General features: G+C 40.9%; 1 protein-coding gene across 2 annotated transcripts in view; it reads left to right on the forward strand.

The window, feature by feature from the left end:
• The window catches only part of LOC117350735 (vomeronasal type-2 receptor 26-like), a 35,854-nt gene extending 16,836 nt beyond the window's left edge, over positions 1-19,018 (forward strand). Inside the window, exons 2-3 of one of the 2 annotated variants that reach the window (XM_033925269.1) lie at positions 14,160-14,283; positions 17,337-19,018. In XM_033925269.1, the coding sequence (XP_033781160.1) occupies positions 14,160-14,283; positions 17,337-18,256 (1,044 nt within the window). In that variant the 3' untranslated portion in view covers positions 18,257-19,018. Of the gene's footprint in view, positions 1-14,159; positions 14,284-17,336 lie in introns of those variants that run through there. The other variant, XR_004537284.1, reaches the window with a different exon arrangement.
• Positions 19,019-21,510: the final 2,492 nt, after the last annotated feature.

The following is a 21,510-nucleotide window of genomic DNA, read 5'->3' on the forward strand; positions in this document are numbered from 1 at the left end:
AAACTTAAGCAGTGCAGTTCAATTCAGCTTCAAAAAAAATGCTTTTCTTTCAGGCTGCACCAGAAAGAAAAGTTCAGCACTGCTAGCCTTCTTCATTCAAATGCACACAGCTGCTGAGAAGTAGTTAACAGTTGCTATTCTGAGCATGAAGAGCAAACACAACTTCCAACAAGTAACTTAATTGTCCTCCATAGGCATACCTTCAGGAAAGTAAGCAGTTTCCTGGCAATCCATGGGTTCTACTTCTGCTGTCTGTTAGCCACAGGGTCAATGTCAAAACCCACCATCTCTAATATCAGTAGAGCAGTGAGGGTCAGGAGCCCTGTCCTGAACACCTCCTTCCTGAGCTGCTCAGGGCAGGACTGCTTCTCTTCTCCTCAGAGCAGCCTCTAATACATTGAGCCAGGCATGCCCAGTTCTCTGCGGGGGAGGAGCAGCCTGCAACTTTTGCCTACCTTTCCTAGGAGCTGCAATCAGCTTCTGCAGCTGAGAGGTCAGCAGGGAAGGTGGAAGAGATATGAGGCTGTTCCAGGCTATTCTCCTCACATTCCTCTCCCTCCCTGGAGATCAGCTACCTGAGACTTAAAGGGGAATATATCATTTTCCCCTATCCTTTACCTCAGGCTTGTCACATTGGTTAGCCCTTCTGATGGCTGGGTTGGTTTTAGTCAAACCCCAGCCTGGCACAAGCCGAGCTTTAAGGCTAGGGGTGTGACAATAGGCCACAGTGACCCCTGATGTAGGCGTTCCTCAGATGTCGAAACACAGTGCTGCGTCAGGTCCAGAGCTTCTGCTTGTGTCTTTTTATGAAATAAACATGTTGGTTTTACATCAGTGATCTTCAGTGGAATGTTTATTGTCTGTTCCCACTTCCTTTTGTATTGAAAAAAAAACTAATAACCTATCTGAAATCAGCATGAAAAACTGATTTAGAAAAATGTGCTGAGTTGTCCGATGATTCTGAAAAATTTTTTGGATTGCCTTGTGTTACTGCACCCAAAAAAACAAATTGTAATAACATTCCATGCAACATTCCATGATGCAGGGCAAGCAGTGCTATGAACTTTGCCTCCAGGTACTTGTCTAAATCTTTTTTTAAAACTAGCTACATTAACTGCTCTTACCACATCCTCTGGCAAATGTGTTCCAGAGCTTAACAAATCTCTGAGTGAAAAAATATTTCCTCCTACTGGTTTTAAAAGTATCACTCTGTAACTTAATTGAGTATCCCCTAGTCTTTGTAATTTTTGATAGAGTATACTTCAATCATATCTCCCCTCAGCCATCTCTTTTCTAAGCTGAAGAGCCCTAACCAGTGGAATAGTGAGGGTTGGAGGTGCCCAGGATGATAGTTCCCCCCTGCCTCTCTGCTCCATCTCCTTCCACAACCCAACACCAAGTTTCAAGTTTTATTTTTATTTGATTAATCGCTTAATTAAAATTGTTTCTAAGCGAATTACAATATATAAAAGTAACATATAATTAGACATATTAAAATAAAAAATAACATTCAAGATATTAAAAAACTAGCAATTTATGCAATGAGTACAATTTAAAAAAAAAAAAAAAAGGATTTACATAATAAGTATATATGATGAGCTAATAAATTTATACAGTAAGGAAAAAGATATAAACATGCCCTCTCTTCCCCCTGTACTTTTCAAATCTTTGCCAGCACAAGTAACTTCTCCGGCCTGCTGCTTGCACCAGCATTGGCTTTCCCTCTGATGTCACTTCCTGGCCTCATGACACAGAAGCAATTTCAGAGGGGAACCAGGCCAGTGCAAGCAGCAGGCTGGAGATATTGCTCGTGCTGGTAAAGATTTAAAGACGTACTGGAGAAAGGAGGGTGCAAGCATGGTGTGGGGAGGTAGAGAAGTGCCAGAACCTCCTACCAAGATGGTACCTGCAGTGGTCTACCCATTCCCCCTTACTACACCACTGTCCCTAATCTTTTTAATTTCATCCCCTTTATCATCTTGGTTGCTCTACTATGAACCTTTCCTAATCTCACTATATCTTTTTTGAGATAAGGCAACCAGAATTGCAGGCAACATTCAAGGTGAGGTCACACCATGTAGTCATACAGAGGCATGATCAATTTCTTAGAATCCTGTCATGATGTTCCAGCTCAAGCCATTCTAGTGATGATGGATATCACAACACTATACTAATATTCCTCAACACACTGCCTTTGAAGTAGTCAGGTACCATTTAGAGATCTCTTCATTGTCAATAGCTCGGATTCAGTTTTTGGTGTATGTAGCCACTATAGAGCTGAAATACAATTATTTCAAATTATTTATTTATATATTCAATTTTCTATACCATTCTCCCAGGGGAGCTCAGAACGGTTTACATGCATTTATTCAGGTACTCAAGCAGTTTTTCCTGTCTGTCCTGGTAGGCTCACAATCTTTCTAACGTACCTGGGGCAATGGCTTGGCCAGGGTCACAAGGAGCAGCGTGGGTTTGAACCCACAACCTCAGGGTGCTGAGGCTGTAGATTTAACCACTGCACCACACTCTCACTGCTATGGGTGCCAAGTTGTCCCCCACACTGGTATGTCTATATGTGGAAATGTTTAAGGAAAAATATTTATACACTTTGCAGGTTTTTTTATACCTTTATTGGAAGCACATATATTATACAGCGACAAGAACTGGAGTTATTTATGGATTGGTTGAACAAATGCGATCCACACCTGCAATTTTTCATTGTCATCCACCAGATGCTGATATCTTTTCTTGATTTGATGATTTGTATGAACAAGAGATTGAGTACCACCATTTATAGGAAAGAGACAGACAGAAATAATCAATTGCATTAAGACAATTTTCATCCTAGACACTTGAGGAATAATATCACTGTAGGACAATTTTTTGTGACTTAGGCGGATATGTTCCATACAACATGAGTTGGCATCACGTCCCAACGAAAAACACAGTTAGGCTGAAAACAAGTGTTGCCTGCCAGAGAACAGGTAAACTAGGAGCTTCAGTCGGGTGCGTGTTACCCAATCACATAGACAGCGGCCATCTTGGATCGGTATGATAAAAGTTGGTTAATGAATGTTTTCTGAGTACAGCCTTTGACTGAAGGGAAGGTACAACATGATTGGGAATATGTGGAGCAGCTTGGAGACAAGAACAAGAACTGAGCAGTTAGGTAGTTAGAGAGTAGACCATACAGGGCTTTGTTAAAGAGGCATCCAAACTTGATGAGAACTTTTCCTTTGACAGGAAGCCAATATAGTTTTTGGTAGATTGGAGTTAAGTGGTCAAATTTTTTCAGGTTAAAGATTAATCTTATTGTGGTAGTTTGGATGATACCTAGTTTTCAGAAATGTCTGCATTGTCCTGCTAAGTATGAAATATTGCAGTAGTTCCAGAGGCTTAACACTAGAGATTGGATTAGTAATCAGAAAGGTGCAAGTTCAAATAATTTTCTTATGGATCTTAGTTTCTAAAACATTCTGAAGCCTTTGCATATGACTTGGTCTACTTGAGATATCAGCTATCTATCAAGGTGAATACCCAGGTTTCTAAGTAAATGGGTAATGGGAAAGTTATTCTCTCTCAGAGGGCATCCAAGGTGCAGTTGGTATAGAGGTGGCTAGAAAATAATTTAGCTTGAAGTGTGACATCCACCCTTCAATTGTGGATAAGACTGAGTCTATTCTTTGAATCTCTGCAGCTGACAGGAAGGACAATAGTAATGTAATAAGCATAGCTATAATGGTAACATTTAAGCTTTTTAAATGAGCTTCTGGGGAGGATAGATATTAAAAAGAAGGGGACACCACATTTGCTGGTCCATTTATCATATAGAGCCTCTCCAGCCTATACTTGGTAGCTGTGACATTTTAAGGAGCATTGGAACCATCAGAGGATATTTCTCAATAATCCAAAAGAGTCTAAGCAAAGCAGCAGTAAGTCATGGTCCACTAGGTTAAATGTGCTGTTGAGATCCAGTTGTACCACTAGTGTGTTTAGACTTTTACTCAATATGTCAATAGGTCATTTAAGAGGGAGGTGATTACAGTTTCTGTGCTGAATGATGTCTTCTAAACCCTGATTGGGAGTCATGAAGTAGGTGAAACTGTTCTATGTGGTTCATTAGTTGGGATTGAACTTGTCCTTCCATTAGTTTTATGAAGAGTGGAGTTACATTAGGGAATGTTAGGGAGGTAAAATTCCTAGATGTCATAAATGACTGTTTCATGGAGCAATTGGTCTGGGAATAGACAAGAGAGGGTGCTATTTTAGATTTGGTCCTTAGTGGAATGCAAGACATAGTACAGGAGTTAACTGTGTTGGGTCCGCTAGGAAACAGTGATCATAACATGATCAAATTTGAGCTGATACAAGGACCAACATCACAAAAGAAATCTACTTTACAGGTGTTTAATTTTCAAAAGGGCAACTATGATAAAATGAGGAAAATAATAATAATAATAGTTTATTCTTATATACCGCCATACCCAGCGAGTTCAAGGCGGTTTACATCGAATTAGATTAGGGTCTACATAGAACGGCAGATTTACAATTATTTATCAGAATTACAGAATTACAGAATTATTTATCAGAGTTACAGAATTACAGAATTACAATTATTTATCAGAATTACAGCTTTAATCGAACTAGACAGAGGAAGAGGAAATGGTTAAAAAGAAGCTAAAAGGATTAGTTGCAAAGGTTAAGACTGTAAACCAGGTGTGAATGTTATTTAAAAATAACTTTGTGGAAGCCCAGACCAGATGTATTCCATGTATCAGCAAAAGAAGAAACGACAGCCGGTGTGGTTAAAATATGAACCTGAAAGAGGCTATTAAAACCAAAAAAACATTGTGGATGCCCAGACCAGATGTATTCCACGTATCAGCAAAAGTGGAAAGAAGAGGAAATGACAGCCGGTGTGATTAAAAGGGGAAGTGAAAGTGGCTATTAGAGCCAAAAAAAAAATCCTTAAAAAGAATGGAAAAGGGATCTGAATGATGAGAATAAGAAGAAACACAAGCACTGGCAAGTTAGATGCAAAACATTGATAAAGACAGCTAAGAAAGAATATGAAGAGAAACTTACCAAAGAGGCAAAAACTCATAACAATATTTTTAGGTATATCAGAAACAGAAAACCTGTGAGAGAATCTGTGGGACCATTGGATGATCAAGGATCAAAAGGGGTGCTCAGGGAGGATAAGGCCGTAGTGGAAAAACTGAATGAATTCTTTGCTTCGGTCCTTACGGAAGAAAATTATAAGAGATCTACCTGAACCGGAAATGGTTTTTCAAGGGTGATGTGGAAGAACTGAAAGAAATCTCAGTGAATCTGGAAGATGTACTAAACCAAATCTTAAAAAGTGATAAATCACCTGGACCAGATGGTATATATAGGATACTAAAAGAACTCAAACATGAAATTTCTAACATGATGTTAGTGATTTGTAACTTGTCGCTAAAATCATCTGTAGTACCTGAAGATTGAAGGGTAGCCAATGTTATACCAATTTTTAAAAGGGCTCCAGAGGAGATCTGGGAAATTACACTTTAGTGCAGGGCAAAATGATAGAAAAGATTATGAAAAATAAAATTGTGGAACACGTAGACAAACATGATTTAATGAGATGGAGTCAGCATGGATTCAACCATGGGAGGTTTTGCATCACCAATTTGCTTGACTTCTTTGAAGGTGTGAATAAACATGTGGATAAAAGTGAGCCGGTTGATATAGTGTATCTAGATTTTCAGAAAACTTTTGATAAAGTACCTCACTAGAGGCTCTTGAGGAAATTAAAATGTCATGGGATAAGTGGCAAAGTTCAGTTGTGGATTAGGAATTGGTTATCAGATAGAAAACAGAGGGTAGGGTTAAATGGTCATTTTTCTCAATAGAGGAGAGTAAATAGTGGCGTGTTGCAGGGGTCTGTAATGGGATCAGTACTATTTAACTTATTTATAAATGATCTGAAATTGGAATGACGAGTGAGGTAATTAAATTTGCAGATGACACTAAACTGTTCAAAGTTGTTAAAACACATGTGGATTGTGAAAAATTGCAGGCGGACCTTAGAAAATTTGGAAGATTGGGCATCCAAATGTCAGATGAAATTTAATGTGGACAAATGTAAAGTGATGCATATTGGGAAGAATAACCTGAATCACAATTACCGGATACTAGGGTCCACTTTGGGGATGAGCGCCCAAGAAAAGGATCTGGGTATCACTGTAGACAATACGATGAAACATTTCACCCGATGTGTTGCGGTGGCCAAAAAAGCAAACAGGATGCTATGGATTATTTTTTAAAAGATGGTTAACAAGACTAAGAATGATATAATGCCCCTGTTTCGCTCCATGGTGTGACCTACCTGGAGTATTGTGTTCAAATCTGGCCTCCTTATCTCATGAAAGATATAGTATCGCTAGAAAAGGTTCAAAGAAGAGCGACCAAGAAAGGTTAGGGCTCTTCAGCTTGGAAAAGAGACGGCTGAGGGGAGATATGATTAAAGTCTACAAAATCCGAGTGGAGTAGAATGGGTATAAGTGGATCAATTTTTCACTCTGTCAAAACTTACAAAGACTAGGGAACACTCGATGAAGTTACAGGGAAATATTTTTAAAACTAATAGGAGGACATTTTTTTTCACTCAGAGAATAGTTAAGCTCTGGAAATCATTGCCAGAGGTTGTGGTAAGAGCTGATAGCATAGCTGGTTTTAAGAAAAATTTGGACAAGTTCCTGGAGGAAAAGTCCATATCCTGTTATTGAGAAAGACATGGGGAAAGCCACTGCTTGCCCTGAATATTGCTACTCCTTTGGTTTTGGCAAGGTATTAGTGACCTAGATTGGCCACCATGAGAACGGGCTACTGGACTTGATGGTCTGACCCAGTAAGGCTGGGCAATGAGTCTGTAATTATCATTCGAAGTGGTTGGTTTCTTTATGTCTTTAAGGATAGGTCTGATGATGGTGTGGCCCCTATTAATCTTGTTAACCATCCCTTTTCCTAGCATATTGTTTGCTTTTTTGTCTGCCACCACACATTCGGTAGAAGGTTTCACCGTATTCTTTTTCTTTGTCACAAACTCACAATGTGGATGTCTGGTAACTATTATTTGGCTTATGGTTTGGGTAGGAGTTGAGGGGGGTCCCGGGGGTGGGCTGGGTGATCTACAGGGGAGGGTTCTGGCAGGAGGGATTGAGCATCCCTCCTGCTAGTGATCTATGGGGGGCAGGGGGTTCCAGCAGAAGGGATTGGGTATCCCTCCTGCCAGCTATCTACGGGGGGTTGCTGGGCAGGAGGGACTGGGCATCCCTCCTGCCATGATCTTTAGGGAGGGGGGTGCTGAGCACGAGGGACCTGGCATCCCTCCTGCCGTAATCACTGAGGGGGACAGGCGGTCGAGGCCACTAAACTTATTGTGGCAGGGAGATCCCTTGCTGGGATAAGCTCAGCGGCCGCGTCTACTTGCAATGTAGGCTACTTCGAGGTCAAACCATGCCCACACCTAGCCTTAGGCGAGCTTAAGTGGGCTTGCGTACCTCCTCCCTTGGCTCCCAGAGTCACCTCCAATGTAGCCAGCCTGCCTTGGGAGTTTTTATTAAAAAAATGTGCATCCTGATTGGCTGCTTAGACAGCGTTATGAGGTCTACTGCCACCTACAATTGGGACACTGTTTATAGAATATGGGCAAACGTGCCTTCTTGAAGAAGAGTGTGTACTGCTATGATGAACATTTATTGAAAATTTTTAAAAAGTACTAACACAAACACATATATTTTTAGTGTTCCCATCCCTAAGTTGTGTGTGCCATTGGGGAGCAGTGAGAAGGATTTCAGAGTGACTTCTGCTATGGTTTATACAAGTATCTAGGACATACGGCAACTAAAATGAAAGGGGGTAAAACCAGTATAGGACTGAGTCTCACATGTTGTAGGATAAATTAAAAGTGATTTATACCTAAGTGAAAAGAAAAAATAATCTTTTTAAAAAAAAATCTTTCTAGCTCAACCAGTACCTTAAGGAGGTTAATTTTAAAGCCCCAGATGGACAGGAGATCTTCTTTGATGACAAAAGGCATGCTTCAACTCACTATGACATCTTACAATTACATCTGTTCTCCAATGAGTCATCCTCCATAATCCATGTTGGAAGTTTCAACCCCTCAGCTTCCATGGACAAGCAACTCTTTGTGAACCAAACTGCCATGAAATGGAATACTCCCTTCAACAAGGCTTGAAATTTTCTATTCTGTTTATAGTAGAGAATGGAAAGAATGCAGTTTAGGAAAAACAGGGGAAGATAAAGAACTTGTTAAAGTTTGCATTCACATTTTTTGTAATTATAAATTATTATTGTTCTTTGCTAAAAACATACTCAAATGAATCAGACACTGGCCAATACTGAGACGTGTGTCCACTTAATGCAGTAGATAAATTTAGGACAACCTTTCATGGTGTATGGTTTATGGTTTATTGAGGCTTGATATACTACTGCCTTTTTATGAGTGGGTCAATGAAGTTTACAGAGTTAAAATTAACATAAGTCAAAGGAACACCATTAAAAAGGATAGGATAGAGCAGACCATGTTCATTCCAGACTAAAGATAAAAACAATTCTTTGATACCTGTGTTCAGACAAGCCTGATAACTGTAATAAAGGGTGAGATTTCAGTAGGGTCTTGAATTTAGGAAATGTTGGCTCTAGGTGAAGAGAAGGGGGAAGATCATTCCAGAGTTTGGGGCTGATGAAGTAAAATGTTGAGTTTATGGTGGACTCAAATTAATCCTACTTCAGACTTGGCAAAACCAGGGAGTGGAGGGCATGGGAGGGGGAGGAGGGAATGACCAGTAAAAAGAGATAAGGAGGTCGGCCTTAGTCTTAACCAAAGAAGGAAATAGAGGCTCTAGTATTAAGAATTATATGCATCCTTTCAGTATTGGCCTACATAATTTTAAATAAGTTTAATGTGGAGGGGAAGTGCATTCCAGAATAAGGGTGCCATAACTGAGAATATAGACTTTCTAATAGTATCATAGAAGATTGCTCTAGTGGAAGGAACTACTAGGAGATCTTGATGATTTGAGCATAAATTACGGGTTGCTGTGTAAGGGATTAAATGTTTGTCTATGAAGGATGGAATATTGGATTTGATTGTTTTGTTCCCTCCGGGACCGCAGAAAAAGCTTTCTGCCTATGCAGGACTGTTCGGGCTGACTCTGCCCGTTTCAGCGTCAGACTCACTCTAGCGTCGGATTCCTCTTCAGCCCTTTGAGGGCGGCTGAAAGTCTCTCCCCCAGCGACTTTTCCAAGGCAGAGGAAGGAGAAAGCTTTCCTCCATCTTGTCCCTCCTTCATCCGCCCAGCGCCGCTCAAGCAGGAGGGCTCTGCATCTGCCCTCTTAGAGCCCCTCCTTTCCTCCAGTCCTCCGGGACTGCAGAAAAAGCTTCCTGCTTACGCAGGACTGTTCGGGCTGACTCTGCCCGTTCCAGCGTCGGACTCACTCCAGTGTCAGATTCTTCTTCAGCCCTTTGAGGGCCGCCAAAAGTCTCCCCCAGCGACTCCGAGGCAGAGGAGGTAGTAGGCTCTCCTCCTACCTGTTCTCTCCTTCTTCCGCCTCACTCCTCTTAAGCATGGAGGATTGCTTTTGATTTACCTCGACAGGACCTATTGTTATGCTTGACCTTGTTCAAAGTTCTTACAGGACACTATCCAGTTGCTAAGTGCGTTCAATGTTAAGGATCGAGCATAGTACCAAGTCTCCTTTACCTTATGCTAAGTTCCACCCTGGTTTTGCTAGTTTGTCTGAGTCCTCTCCCTATATAGTTGCTTAGATCCTCCCTGGCTTTACTCCCCATGAAACTACCAGATATCAGTTGGGCATAGTCCTAAGTTTTAGGACTAAGGAGAGCCTTTCTTCCACTCCGAAATTACTCTCACGCGTTTTCAACAGGCCCTGCCTCCCAACCCCCAAAGGCTCCCCAACCTTCACCATGAAGCCACCCTCGTGGCTCTTTCTCCTCCTACTTTGCTCTTCTCTCAACACCACCTACTGCTTAATACCTCCTTCTCCCAACCTCCTCAATTCCGCGAATGTCAATAATATCTGCCCTGGCCTTAGAATCCCCACGCTGATTCGCACCAGAATTCATCCCTCAAAAAAAAAAAAAAACCCTCGAAGAATCAACCATGCCTCTTTAAAGCCTGTTTCCCCTGCCAATCTCCCCAACCTTGCCTCTGACTCTCTCACCCCAGTCCCAACACTTTATTGCAATGCCAGATCCGCATGCAACAAGATCCAAATTTTGAAGAACCTACTCAAGGATTCTGACCTGGATTCCTATACATCACGGAATCATGGATTACAAAAGATGACCTATTCACACAAAATGAACTCTGCTGCCAAGGCCTCTTCTCTCCCAGAACTAACCATAAAGGAGGTGGCCTGGCATTTCTCTACAAATCATTCTTCGATGTCCAGCTCCTCGAAAAGGGTATCCATACCTCACTAGAATACATGCTAGCCTCTGTCAACTATGAAATCCACCCTCACCCACTGGGTATCTTGCTTCTATATCGCCCACCTACCCCTTGGAACAAATCCTCCGAACTCGTCCTCGAGACCATAACAAACGCCTTCCTCAAATTTCAAAGACTACTGATCATCGGGGACATCAATCTCCACCTAGACGACAATACCAGCAAGAATACGACTGAATTTATTAGCTTCCTCACCTACCTTGGCTTCCCCCTCCCTGCACCATCCCCAACCCACAAAAAGGGACACACACCTGACCTCATTAGTTTCCTCGATCTTACCGCTTACAAAACTTCAACAGATGACACTCGCTGGGAACATGTCCCCTGGTCTGACCACATCTTAGGGACTTTCTGCCTCCCCATTTTCATGTCGTATCTTGGGGCTCCATCCCGCTCTTCCAATTCAATTACCTTCCGCAAAAAAATTACAAGCGATCTATTCTGGACTAAATTTCTCAGCCTATGCCCCTCTGCTCCTAAGCCTGCAGACTCAGAAACCAAATGGCACAACTGGGTCGCTCTCTCCGAGTCCACCTTCCACTCACTCGCCCCTCTTTCCACTAAAACCATCTCCTACTCCCGTAAGGCCCCTTGGTACCTCCCATATCACAGAGATCTAAAACAGAAATGTTGAGCTCTGGAGCGCAAATGGAAAAAATCTAAATCCCCTACAGACAGACAGTCCTGGAGAGTCAATATTAAATCCCCTATAGACAGACAGTCCTGGAGAGTCAATATTAAGTTGTACAATACAGCACTAAAAAAAGCAAGGAAGAACTTCTATGGTGACAAAATATCCAGATCCAACAACCTATAGTTTAGTTTAGTTTGTTTTGTAAGTGAGGAGTAGAATTTTAAATGTTATTCAGTGAGGGACTGGAAGCCAGTATGCATCACAAAGAAGAGGAGTGACATGGTCAATTTCTTTTTGCACGGTATATAGGTTTTACAGCTGCATTTTGTAATACTTGTAATCTACAAATTTTTCTGATTGATACCCTGATAATGTGTGTTGCAGTAATCAATATTGGAGATCACTAAGGAATGGATAAGAATATTTAATGAATGGGGATTGAGTAAAGAAGCAATAGACCGGATGAGTTTCAATTTGTAGAAACATCTGCTGACTACTGAGCTGATTTGCTCATGAAAGTAAGGTTTTGATCCAAGATGACTCCTAGTATTTTAACCTATGTGTCCATCTGAACTGGTGTTGAGTCTTTACTAATAGGAGAGGCTAGAACAATTTTTGTTTTATTGACATTTAGTGCCAGCATATTTTGATGAATCCACAGACTGATTGTGGTTAGTTTAATGTTGATTTTTAAGATCTCAGATTTATCGCTTAGATTCAGGGGGTGAAGCAGGTAAAGTCCATTGATTGGGCAGTGGAGCTAATAAAATATTAAATAGGAGAGGTGAGAGTATGGAAGCTTGGGGGACACCATATTGCTGGAAGATGTTAGACGACGTAGAGTTCTTAAAGCACACTTTGAATTCATTGAGGGCTGGGAAGAATTTGTATATATGTTCCATTTGTTGGGGAATAGTTTCTGGGCTCCTTTGAAGTTGTGTTAAGAACATAAGAAATGCCTTCACCGGATCAGACCGAGGTCCATCAAGCCCGGCGATCCGCTCACGCGGCGGCCCATTTAGTTCTCTATTATGAAAACCTGAAATTACCGTATCCCTCAATATGATTTGCAAGAAGGTGTATATCCAACTTGTGCTTGAAACCCCGAAGAGTGGTCTCCGCCACAACACCCTCAGGAAGAGAATTCCAAGCGCCCACCACTCGTTGTGAGAAACAGAACTTCCTGGCATTCGTCCTGAACTTGCTGCCACCCAGTTTCAGACCTCTTGTCCGTGTCACATCTGAAAATCTTAGTAATGCTGCTTCTTGGTCTATGTCATCAAATCCTTTTAATATTTTATAAGTCTCTATCAAATCGCCTTTCAATCTTCTCCTCTCGAGTGTGAACAGTCCCAGTTTCTTGAGGCGTTCTTCATAGCTCAACTTTTTCAAACCTTTGACTAGTTTTGTGGCTCGCCTTTGCACCTTCTCCAACAGAGTTATGTCCTTCTTAAGATAAGGAGACCAGTGTTGGACACAGTACTCCAAGTGTGGTCTGACCATTGCTCTATAAAGCGGCATTATGACTTCTTCAGATCTACTCGTGATCCCGTTCCTAATTATGCCCAATATCCTGTTTGCTCTCTTCGCTGCCGCCGCACACTATGCCGATGGCTTCAGGGTTCTGTCAATCAGTACCCCCAAGTCCCTTTCCTGTTCGCATTTTGCTAGTGTTACCCCAAACATTCTTAACATTGATGGTTAATGGAACTGTTTAGTTACTTTTGAGCAGAACAATTTGTTTTACCAGTTGCTACAGGTTCCTCTAACTTCACATACTGTATATTAGGTGGTCCTCGTTGCTTGGGTACTAACTGTAGAGGGAGCTAAACAGCCAAACAGCACAGTGAAGTATACCAGAGGCAGAGTGAAAAATCTGGAGTGGATTCCTTCTGCAGCATAAGATTATGGGGAAATAGCCCAGCTATCAGAAGTTGAAGGGGAGAATCCATTGCTTCACTCTCCAGTGTACACAGTTCAGAGGGACATAAGCGTGCAACAAAAACACATCGCTGAAGCTGCTTTTATACCTAAAGTAGATGCATCAAAAGGTTTCCTGAAACCCCTGGTAGGGAGCTGTAAAGGACCAAGGTTTCCGTCAGATATAGAAATATAAAAACATGAAGGCTGATAAAGGCCAAATGACCCATCCAGACTGCCCATCTGCAATAACCAGGCTTTCTTGAATTCAGACACAGTCTCTGTTTCCATCACCACTTCCAGGAGACTGTTCCATGCATCTACCACCCTTTTTGTAAAAAAGTATTTCCTTAGAAAACTCCAGAGCCTATTACCTTTTAACTTAATCCTATGCCCTCTAATTCCAGAGTAAATGAAAGAGACTTGACTCATGTGACATCATGTAGGTATTTAAATGTCTCTATCACATCTTCCCTCTCCTGCCTTTCCTCCAATGTATACAGATTGAGATCTTTAAGTCTGTCCCCATATGCCTTATGACAAAGACCACACACCATTTTAGTAGCCTTCCTCTTGGCTGACTCCATCCTTTTTATATATTTTTGAAGGTACAGCCTCCAGAATTGTACACATTTGTAATGTTCTTTATATATATATATATAACTCAAAACTGTTGAACTATAAATGAGGCCTCACCAAAGTCTTATACAGGAGCATCAATATCTCCTTTTTCCTACTAGCCATATCTTCCCTATGCACCCTAGCATCCTTCTAGTGTTTGCAGTCACCTTTTCAACCTGTTTAGCCACCTTAAAATCATTACATACAATCACACTCAAGTCCCGCTCTTCTGTCGTGCACATAAGTTCTTCCCCTCCTAAACTGTACCGTTCCCTTGAATTTTTACAGCCCAAATGTATGATCTTGCATCTGTTTGTGTCAAATTTTGATTATCAAAGCTTTCCTTTCATGGAATGTCAGATAAAGGATCTTATACCTGTATAAGGAGAAGCAACAGCTGTTTAGGAAAATATCACTATTTCTCTCTTTCTTTGTCTCTTCAGATCCCCCTCTCTGTGTGCTCTGAAATCTGTGTGCCTGGATACAGGAAAATTATTGACCGTGAGAAGCCAGTCTGCTGTTTTGACTGCGTACCTTGTTCTGAAGGGGAGTATTCTAATACAACAGGTAGACAAAAAATACAACATACTACAAACATAGAAACTATATTGAATAAATATAGCAAAACATTCTACATTCAAAACACTAGAGAATAAAGGGTAATGTCCTAGCTATGACCAATTAGTTTGTAAAAAATAATATTTGCATTCTGTGTATCAAGTTATCATCATCACAGCACAAGAAAGAGGGTGTGGCCAAGGGAAGAGCATGGATGAGTCAGGTGTGTCTACTAAAGATGAATACAATATTATAAAGGGTCCATGCCAAAATTATTAACCAGGATTTACACCAGTTTCAGTTGGTACAAGTCCTTGTGACCAAGTTTGGTGTGGAAATCAGCTATAAGCACTATTTTGTAAATTATTTCAATTCAGAAACTGCACTCCACACTGATTTTTCAGCACTGATTGAGTGGCATTTACTAGCAAAAATAATCCCAACAAACTCAAAACACTTTCATATACTATGGGGCTCATAAAAAAAAAGTCTAAAAAAACTGTCCTAAATCAGCACTTGGACGATCAGTAAGACAAGTCGTCCAAGTGCTGATAATCGAAATGGGTTTTAGACGTATCTCAAAACGACTTAGGCCCTTTCAGTGTCGCTGAAAGATCAGAGCTAAAAGGGGTGTTTTGGGAGGAATGGTGAGGGTGGTATTTGAGCGGGACATGGGCTGATCTAAACTTAGTCATACTGAAAGTATAACCGAAAGTTTGACGAGGCTACCTGGATGGAGCTTGGTCTAAGTGCCAAAAAGGTATCTAAAGTGACCAGATAACCACTGCAGACACAAAGTACAGACCCCCACACTCTCCCAGTGATCACTGATACTCCCCTCCCCACCATAAAAATCGGAATAAACACTTTACATATTTGCCTCCAGAATTAGCACCTGGCATAGGAAAGCCTAGTAGAACTGCACAGAGATAGATTAAGTAGTCTGGGACTATTGGGGTTGTAGACAGTCAAGTCTAGTAGGTTTTGGGGGGGTTTATGCCACCCTTTTTGTGCCCTATAAGGTACTCCACTATTGTGTTGCTATGTCTGGGTGTACAGTCCATTACTTTGCTGGGCCTCTCCCACGCCCAAAAGTATTTGTTCTAGGTATTTTTGACTTGGGACAAATTTTTGGATGAGAATTGGGTATAAAGATAGACAACTTAGCAGTCTGGTCGATTAAAACAGCTGGACGTACAGCTAGATGATTTTCGAAAAAAAATTAATTTGGATGTATTTTTTGAGAATGGACTTTAGACACTGCCAACTTTTGGTGACTAGCAGCTTAGGCCCAAAACGGACTTAGACTGCTCTTTTGATTATGCCCCTCCACATCTGGAGCACACAGAGGACAAAACATCACCATAACAACGTATTCAAAATGTTGTTTGAAATTTCTTTGTATATTCCAGTTGTGCTCTCCAGCACCAATTTTTTAAAATAACAAAAACATCACAGTAAACTTCACATTGCTTCTGTCACTGCTCCCTTGATCCAACTTTTTTTTAGGTATAAAAGATGCTTTTGGTCAGATTTGATGTTTTATTATTCAGCAAGTTTTTGAATCTAATGAAAGAGGGAAAAGATGCTATCGATTAACAGTGCATGAATAGTTCTGAATTCATCAGTTGGGACATGTTACTCAATGGGGTTTCAATGATGCCATCATGTGGTACACTATTAAGTAATATCATGACATGAAACTAGCAATATTTTGTCTCCAATTGATTTGCTGTTGAATTTTTTTACTGAAAGCAAAACATGTGAATACAATTTGTGTAAAGATGACTGCATCAGAACCCAATGGAGCCCCCATGAACCAATTGTGAGGTAGTTCCAAGTGAGGTTTGGGGTCCAGGAGGTCCCACATAGTGGGGGATTGGGCCAGAGGAACAAGGGTTCAGTTCATGGAGGAGGTGGGGAAAATTCTTCCCTTCAGCCTGGTATTCACAAACTGATGTTCCTGGCCACAGGAATAATGCTGCTTGTGAGCAGAGTTAATCCAATAAGACAAGGATTCAGCAATCTGCATTACTGGGATACCACAGGTTGATGAATCCCCAGACCCAATCCCTTTAGTCTGCATGTTTGTATGGTTCCAGAGATCACAACTGGTATACTGATACCAAAAAAAAAAAATTGTTTAAACATTTCAAAACCCTTTTTTAATACACTGTTATAGCCTCAGAATGTTACAGATATAGTAATATAACAAGTACCGAGTGCTGGTCACGGAGCTGTTCGATAGTCTGGTTTGTTTTATTTGGTTTATTGATGTCTGTTATTGAGGCATCTTGTATGACTTATGGAATTTTATATGTTGATGAATGTGTGGGTTTGGCCAGTTTTGGCCTTAAAATAAAATTTGTCGTTGATGCGATGTGTATGTTGTATGTAATTTGATTTGATATGTATGTAATTTGTTATAGTGATGCATGGGTAGGGGCCAAATGCCCTGATTGATTCAGTCACCTAAGGCCCCGCCCTAGGTGTCTGAGTCAATCAGGCCTTAGGCACACCTCCCTCTGTATCCAGGGAACTGTTTTGGGGAAGTCGGTGGCGTGGGGGGAGGGTGGGGGGGGGGCAGATCTGGATGTGGCAAGGCGTAGGGTTATTCAGCCAGGCAGGAGGGAGTAGGCATCCCCTACATTGGATCAAAAAACCTCCAAACAATTCACCAAAAGAGATTCTGAAGTGTGTCTCTGAAGTGTTTTGTACGATAAATGCAAATCTTTTATTTTGTAATTCGCCCTGGATAAAGGTGGGTGAGAAATAAACAAACAAGTACATGCTAAATAATTTTTATCATCTCTAGGTGCTATACAGGAAGTACACACAGGCATTTCAAATAATTTTGTGCCTTTTCTATTTTACCTGTGTTTAGCTGAGCATATTAGATCATCAATGTATTTCACATCTCCTTTGCCACCTTCCGTGTCTAATCACGAATCAAACTTTTACACCAACAGCTGATCCTTTTGTCCTTGTCTGGTACATTTAGCCTGGTTTGTTAGTATAAAAAGGTGTAGAAAGTAATAATGAAGATACATTATATTCCATAGATGCAGATGACTGTAAGAAGTGCCCTGAAGACCAATGGCCCAATGAGAAGAAGGATGGGTGTCTCCCAAGAGTCATTGATTTCCTGTCCTATGATGATCCCTTGGGCATAGCTTTGTCAACCATTTCTTTTCTATTATTCAGCATCACTGCCGTATTACTGGGAATCTTTATTAAATATCGAAAGACAGCTGTGGTGAAAGCCAATAACCGGAATCTCAGCTACATCCTCCTCATCTCCCTCATGTTATCTTTTCTCAGCACCTTGTTATTCATTGGGCAGCCTGGAACAGTGACTTGTCTTCTCAGACAATCTGCTTTTGGGATAATTTTTACCATTGCTGTTTCTTCTGTGTTGGCAAAAACTGTCATAGTTGTCATCGCCTTCAGTGCCACCAAGCCCAACAGCAGGTTAAGAAAATGGGTTGGGACAAGAGTGTCCAGCTATGTAGTCTCTCTCTGCACTTTTGGTGAAGTTCTCATATGTACTATATGGCTGTTCATTTCTCCTCCATTCCCTGAATATGATACACAGTCAGAGAAAGGGAAGATGATACCACAGTGTAATGAGGGGTCTGCCATTGCATTTTATACTGTGATTGGGTACATGGGTTTTTTGGCTCTTCTAAGTTTGATTGTGGCTTTCCTTGTAAGGAAAGTGCCAGATAGTTTTAATGAGGCTCAGTTTATCACTTTCAGTATGCTGGTTTACTGCAGTGTCTGGGTGTCCTTCATCCCAGTTTATCTGAGCACCAAAGGCAAATACATTGCGGCTGTGGAGATATTTGCCATCCTGACTTCCAGTGGTGGACTGCTGGGCTGTATATTCACTCCCAAGTGCTACATTATTCTGCTCAGACCTGACCTGAACACAAAGGATCATTTAATTGGAAAACAACATCCTAAAAAGGCCACAAGATAGATTTCTTCCAGTTGATTGTGATATTCCTTCTCGCATAGAAAATTAAAAAATTTAAAATAGCTTGACATACTTGTTTCTTATTTTCAAATGAAGATTTTCTGCATATATTCTGGCTACCAGTAAACTTATATATTCCTTATCCATGCATTTTCAGCCACTGTACAGATAGTATCAAGTTTAAAATGGTCTCATAAGCCCTATGGTACATTAAGGCCTAGATTCTGTATAGGACCCCCGGTCTCAGAATACACGGGTGTCCTATACCGAATCGCGCCTAAACCCACTTAAAAAAACCTGATTCAGAGCTTATCGCAGCAAGGGATCTCCCTGTCACAAAAAGTTTAGCGGCCATGATTGTGGACTCCTGTCCCCTGAACGATCATGGAAAGAGGGATGCCCAGTGCTTCCTGCCAGAACCCCCCCCTGAAGATCATACCACTTTGGGGGTTGTCGGGCAGGAGGGACTGGGCATTCTTCCTGCTGGTGATCTATGGGGTGGGGAGGGGCTCTGGCACGATCGTTAGGAGGTGCCGGGCAGTAGAAACTGGGCATTCCTCCTGCTGCAATGATTTGGGGGGGATGGGCAGCCACTAAGGGGTCATTTTACTAATGCGTGGAAGCCAATTTCGCATATGCTAAAAATTAGTGTGCGCTAAATGCTAACATGTGCCAGTGCATCCATTATATCCTATGGACACGTTAGTGTGCGTTAGCATATAGTGCATGCTAAATTTTAGCGTGCGCTAAATCGACTACCCCACCTTAGTAAAAGGACTACTAAACTTATGGCAGGGAGATCCCTTAGCATGATAAGCTCAGTGGCTGTGTCTGCTTACAATGTAGGCCAGCATTTTGCTGGCCTACATTGTACGCGGCTCCCGCTGGCCTAGGGAGACGCAAACGGCTGCCTAAAGCTACTTCCAGGCCAAACACCCATGCTTAGCCTTAGGCAAGCTTAGGCAGGCTTGCGCGCTTCTCCAATGTAGCCTGCCTCAGTAGGTTTTTAAAAAAAATGTGCATCCCGATTGGCTGGTTAGACAGCAGTAGGATGCATAAAGGAATGACAAAGAATTCTCTAGACTGTAGCTATGTTCAAACAATCTTCATTTAAACTGTATATATTATTTGGCAACAGAAATAGATATTCTTTTCCTTTTTTCTTTTTCTTTTTCGATGTGCAGTGCTATTGCATTTTGTTGTTTGCCATTTGCTGATTTTGTATGTTTGCATTGTTCCCCGCCTAGATTTGTAGGTAGGGGGGCTACAAATAATTTTAAATAAATAAATAAAATAAGCGACATGTTCCCGCAAAAGGCTGTTTTGAACCAATTTCTTATTCATTCCAGTCACTTTTTTTTTAGTGTATCATGCTTGTAGAGATGGGGGAAGACAGACTCATTGTAACTGCTTAGGTAGAAAGAAGAGGCAGAAGCAGAATAATATTCCCAGTCAAGTACATATGCTACTGTAGTTTTATCTTCAAAATCCTGAGCATTTAAAATAGTTTTCTGCTGGAGAAGACTACATGTGAACATGTTTTTCATTTCATTACAAATGTTTCTTATATTCTGCAACATACCTTAGAAATTTACATACAGCAAGAAAACCAGACAATCCATGGGAGCTCAGACAGCATATAAAACATATATCAAATTATACAGTTCAGGAAAATATTCTCCCTACATTTATTTATTTTTTCAGTTTTCTATACTGTTCTCTCAAGGGAGCTCAGAGCGGTTTTACATGAATTTATTCAGATACTTAAGCATTTTTCCCTGTCCTGGTGGGCTCACAATCTATCTAATGTACCTGGGGCAATGGGGGGATTAAGTGACTTGCCCAGGGTCACAAGAAGCAGCGTGGGTTTGAACCCACAACTACAGAGTGCTGTGCCAGACCTTACCAAACAGAAAGTTTTTTAAAAATTTTCTTATACTCAGGAAACTGCTAATAAAAGCTTACAGAGTGTGCCAGAGACTGAGAACTTGATAAGCAAAACTAGCTGAAAAGATAGATTTATATTTTACTTTAGAGGGATTTGGAAAGTGCAACACAGACGTAATTCTGAGATCTCTGTTACTTTTTTGAACGTGAAGTGAGTTTAATAAATATAAAGGTGTTAATTTAATTTGGTGTCTTCTTTTTTCTCAGTTCATTGATGCCTAAAATAATTATTCAGTAACTATAGTTGAAACCTAATACAAACAATAAAACAAATAAACAAAAAAATTAAGCCTAACAGCACGGAAAGAGCCATAACATAGTAGATGACGGCAGATAAAGACCCGAATGGTCCATCCAGTCTGCCCAACCTGATTCAATTTTAATTTTTTAATTTTTTCTTCTTAGCTATTTCTGGGAAAGAATCCAAAGTTTTACCCAGTACTGTGCTTGGGTTCCAACTGCCGAAATCTCTGTTAAGACTTACTCCAGCCCATCTACACCCTCCCAGCCATTGAAGCCCTCCCTCCACCAAACGGCCATATACAGACACAGATGGTGCAAGTCTGCCCAGTACTGGCCTTAGTTCAATATTTAATATTATTTTCTGATTCTAAATCCTCTGTGTTCATACCACGCTTCTTTGAACTCAGTCACGTATGAAATAGAGTGCCATAAGTACATAAGCAGTGGCGTACCTAGGGTATGTGGCACCAGGGCCCATCATTTTTTGACACCCCCCCCCATGTAAAAAAATATTTTTTGTAATGACCATGAAATGGAATAAATGGTCAGAATAGAAACAGGCAGTGAAAATTTTCTTATATTTCAAACATAACATAACATAAATTATGTCTGAATTGTCATGACATCAGAAGTACATATGGAGTAGTTGCAGGTGATGCTTGGGACAGTTCTGATTGTGTTAATTCGGTTTTATGTGTTTTTTGAATAGAAGGGTTTTTATTTCTTTTTGAAGGTTTTGCAGTATGTGGTCGATGTCAATTGGTTGTAGGATTGGGGGTCGAGTGTTGCAGCTCGAATGGCTAGGAGGTTGTCGAACAGTTTTTTTCTTTTGACGTTTTTGGTTGGAGGGTGTGTGAATGGTGTGTGAGTTCTCCTATGTCTGTTTGAAGTGGATTAAATTATTTAGCTGAAGAAATTAGTTACCCCCTCATCCCATACACATTAATTCTCTTCCATTTTTGTTCCCATTATAAAAAACACTGATAAGTTCCCAGAAAAAAAATACATTAAAATAAGAAGTGAAAACAAAGGCCCCTACAGATGAGAACATAACATAAGAATAGCCT

This window comes from Geotrypetes seraphini, chromosome 16, assembly GCF_902459505.1.
Source record: "Geotrypetes seraphini chromosome 16, aGeoSer1.1, whole genome shotgun sequence".
Taxonomy (NCBI): domain Eukaryota; kingdom Metazoa; phylum Chordata; class Amphibia; order Gymnophiona; family Dermophiidae; genus Geotrypetes; species Geotrypetes seraphini.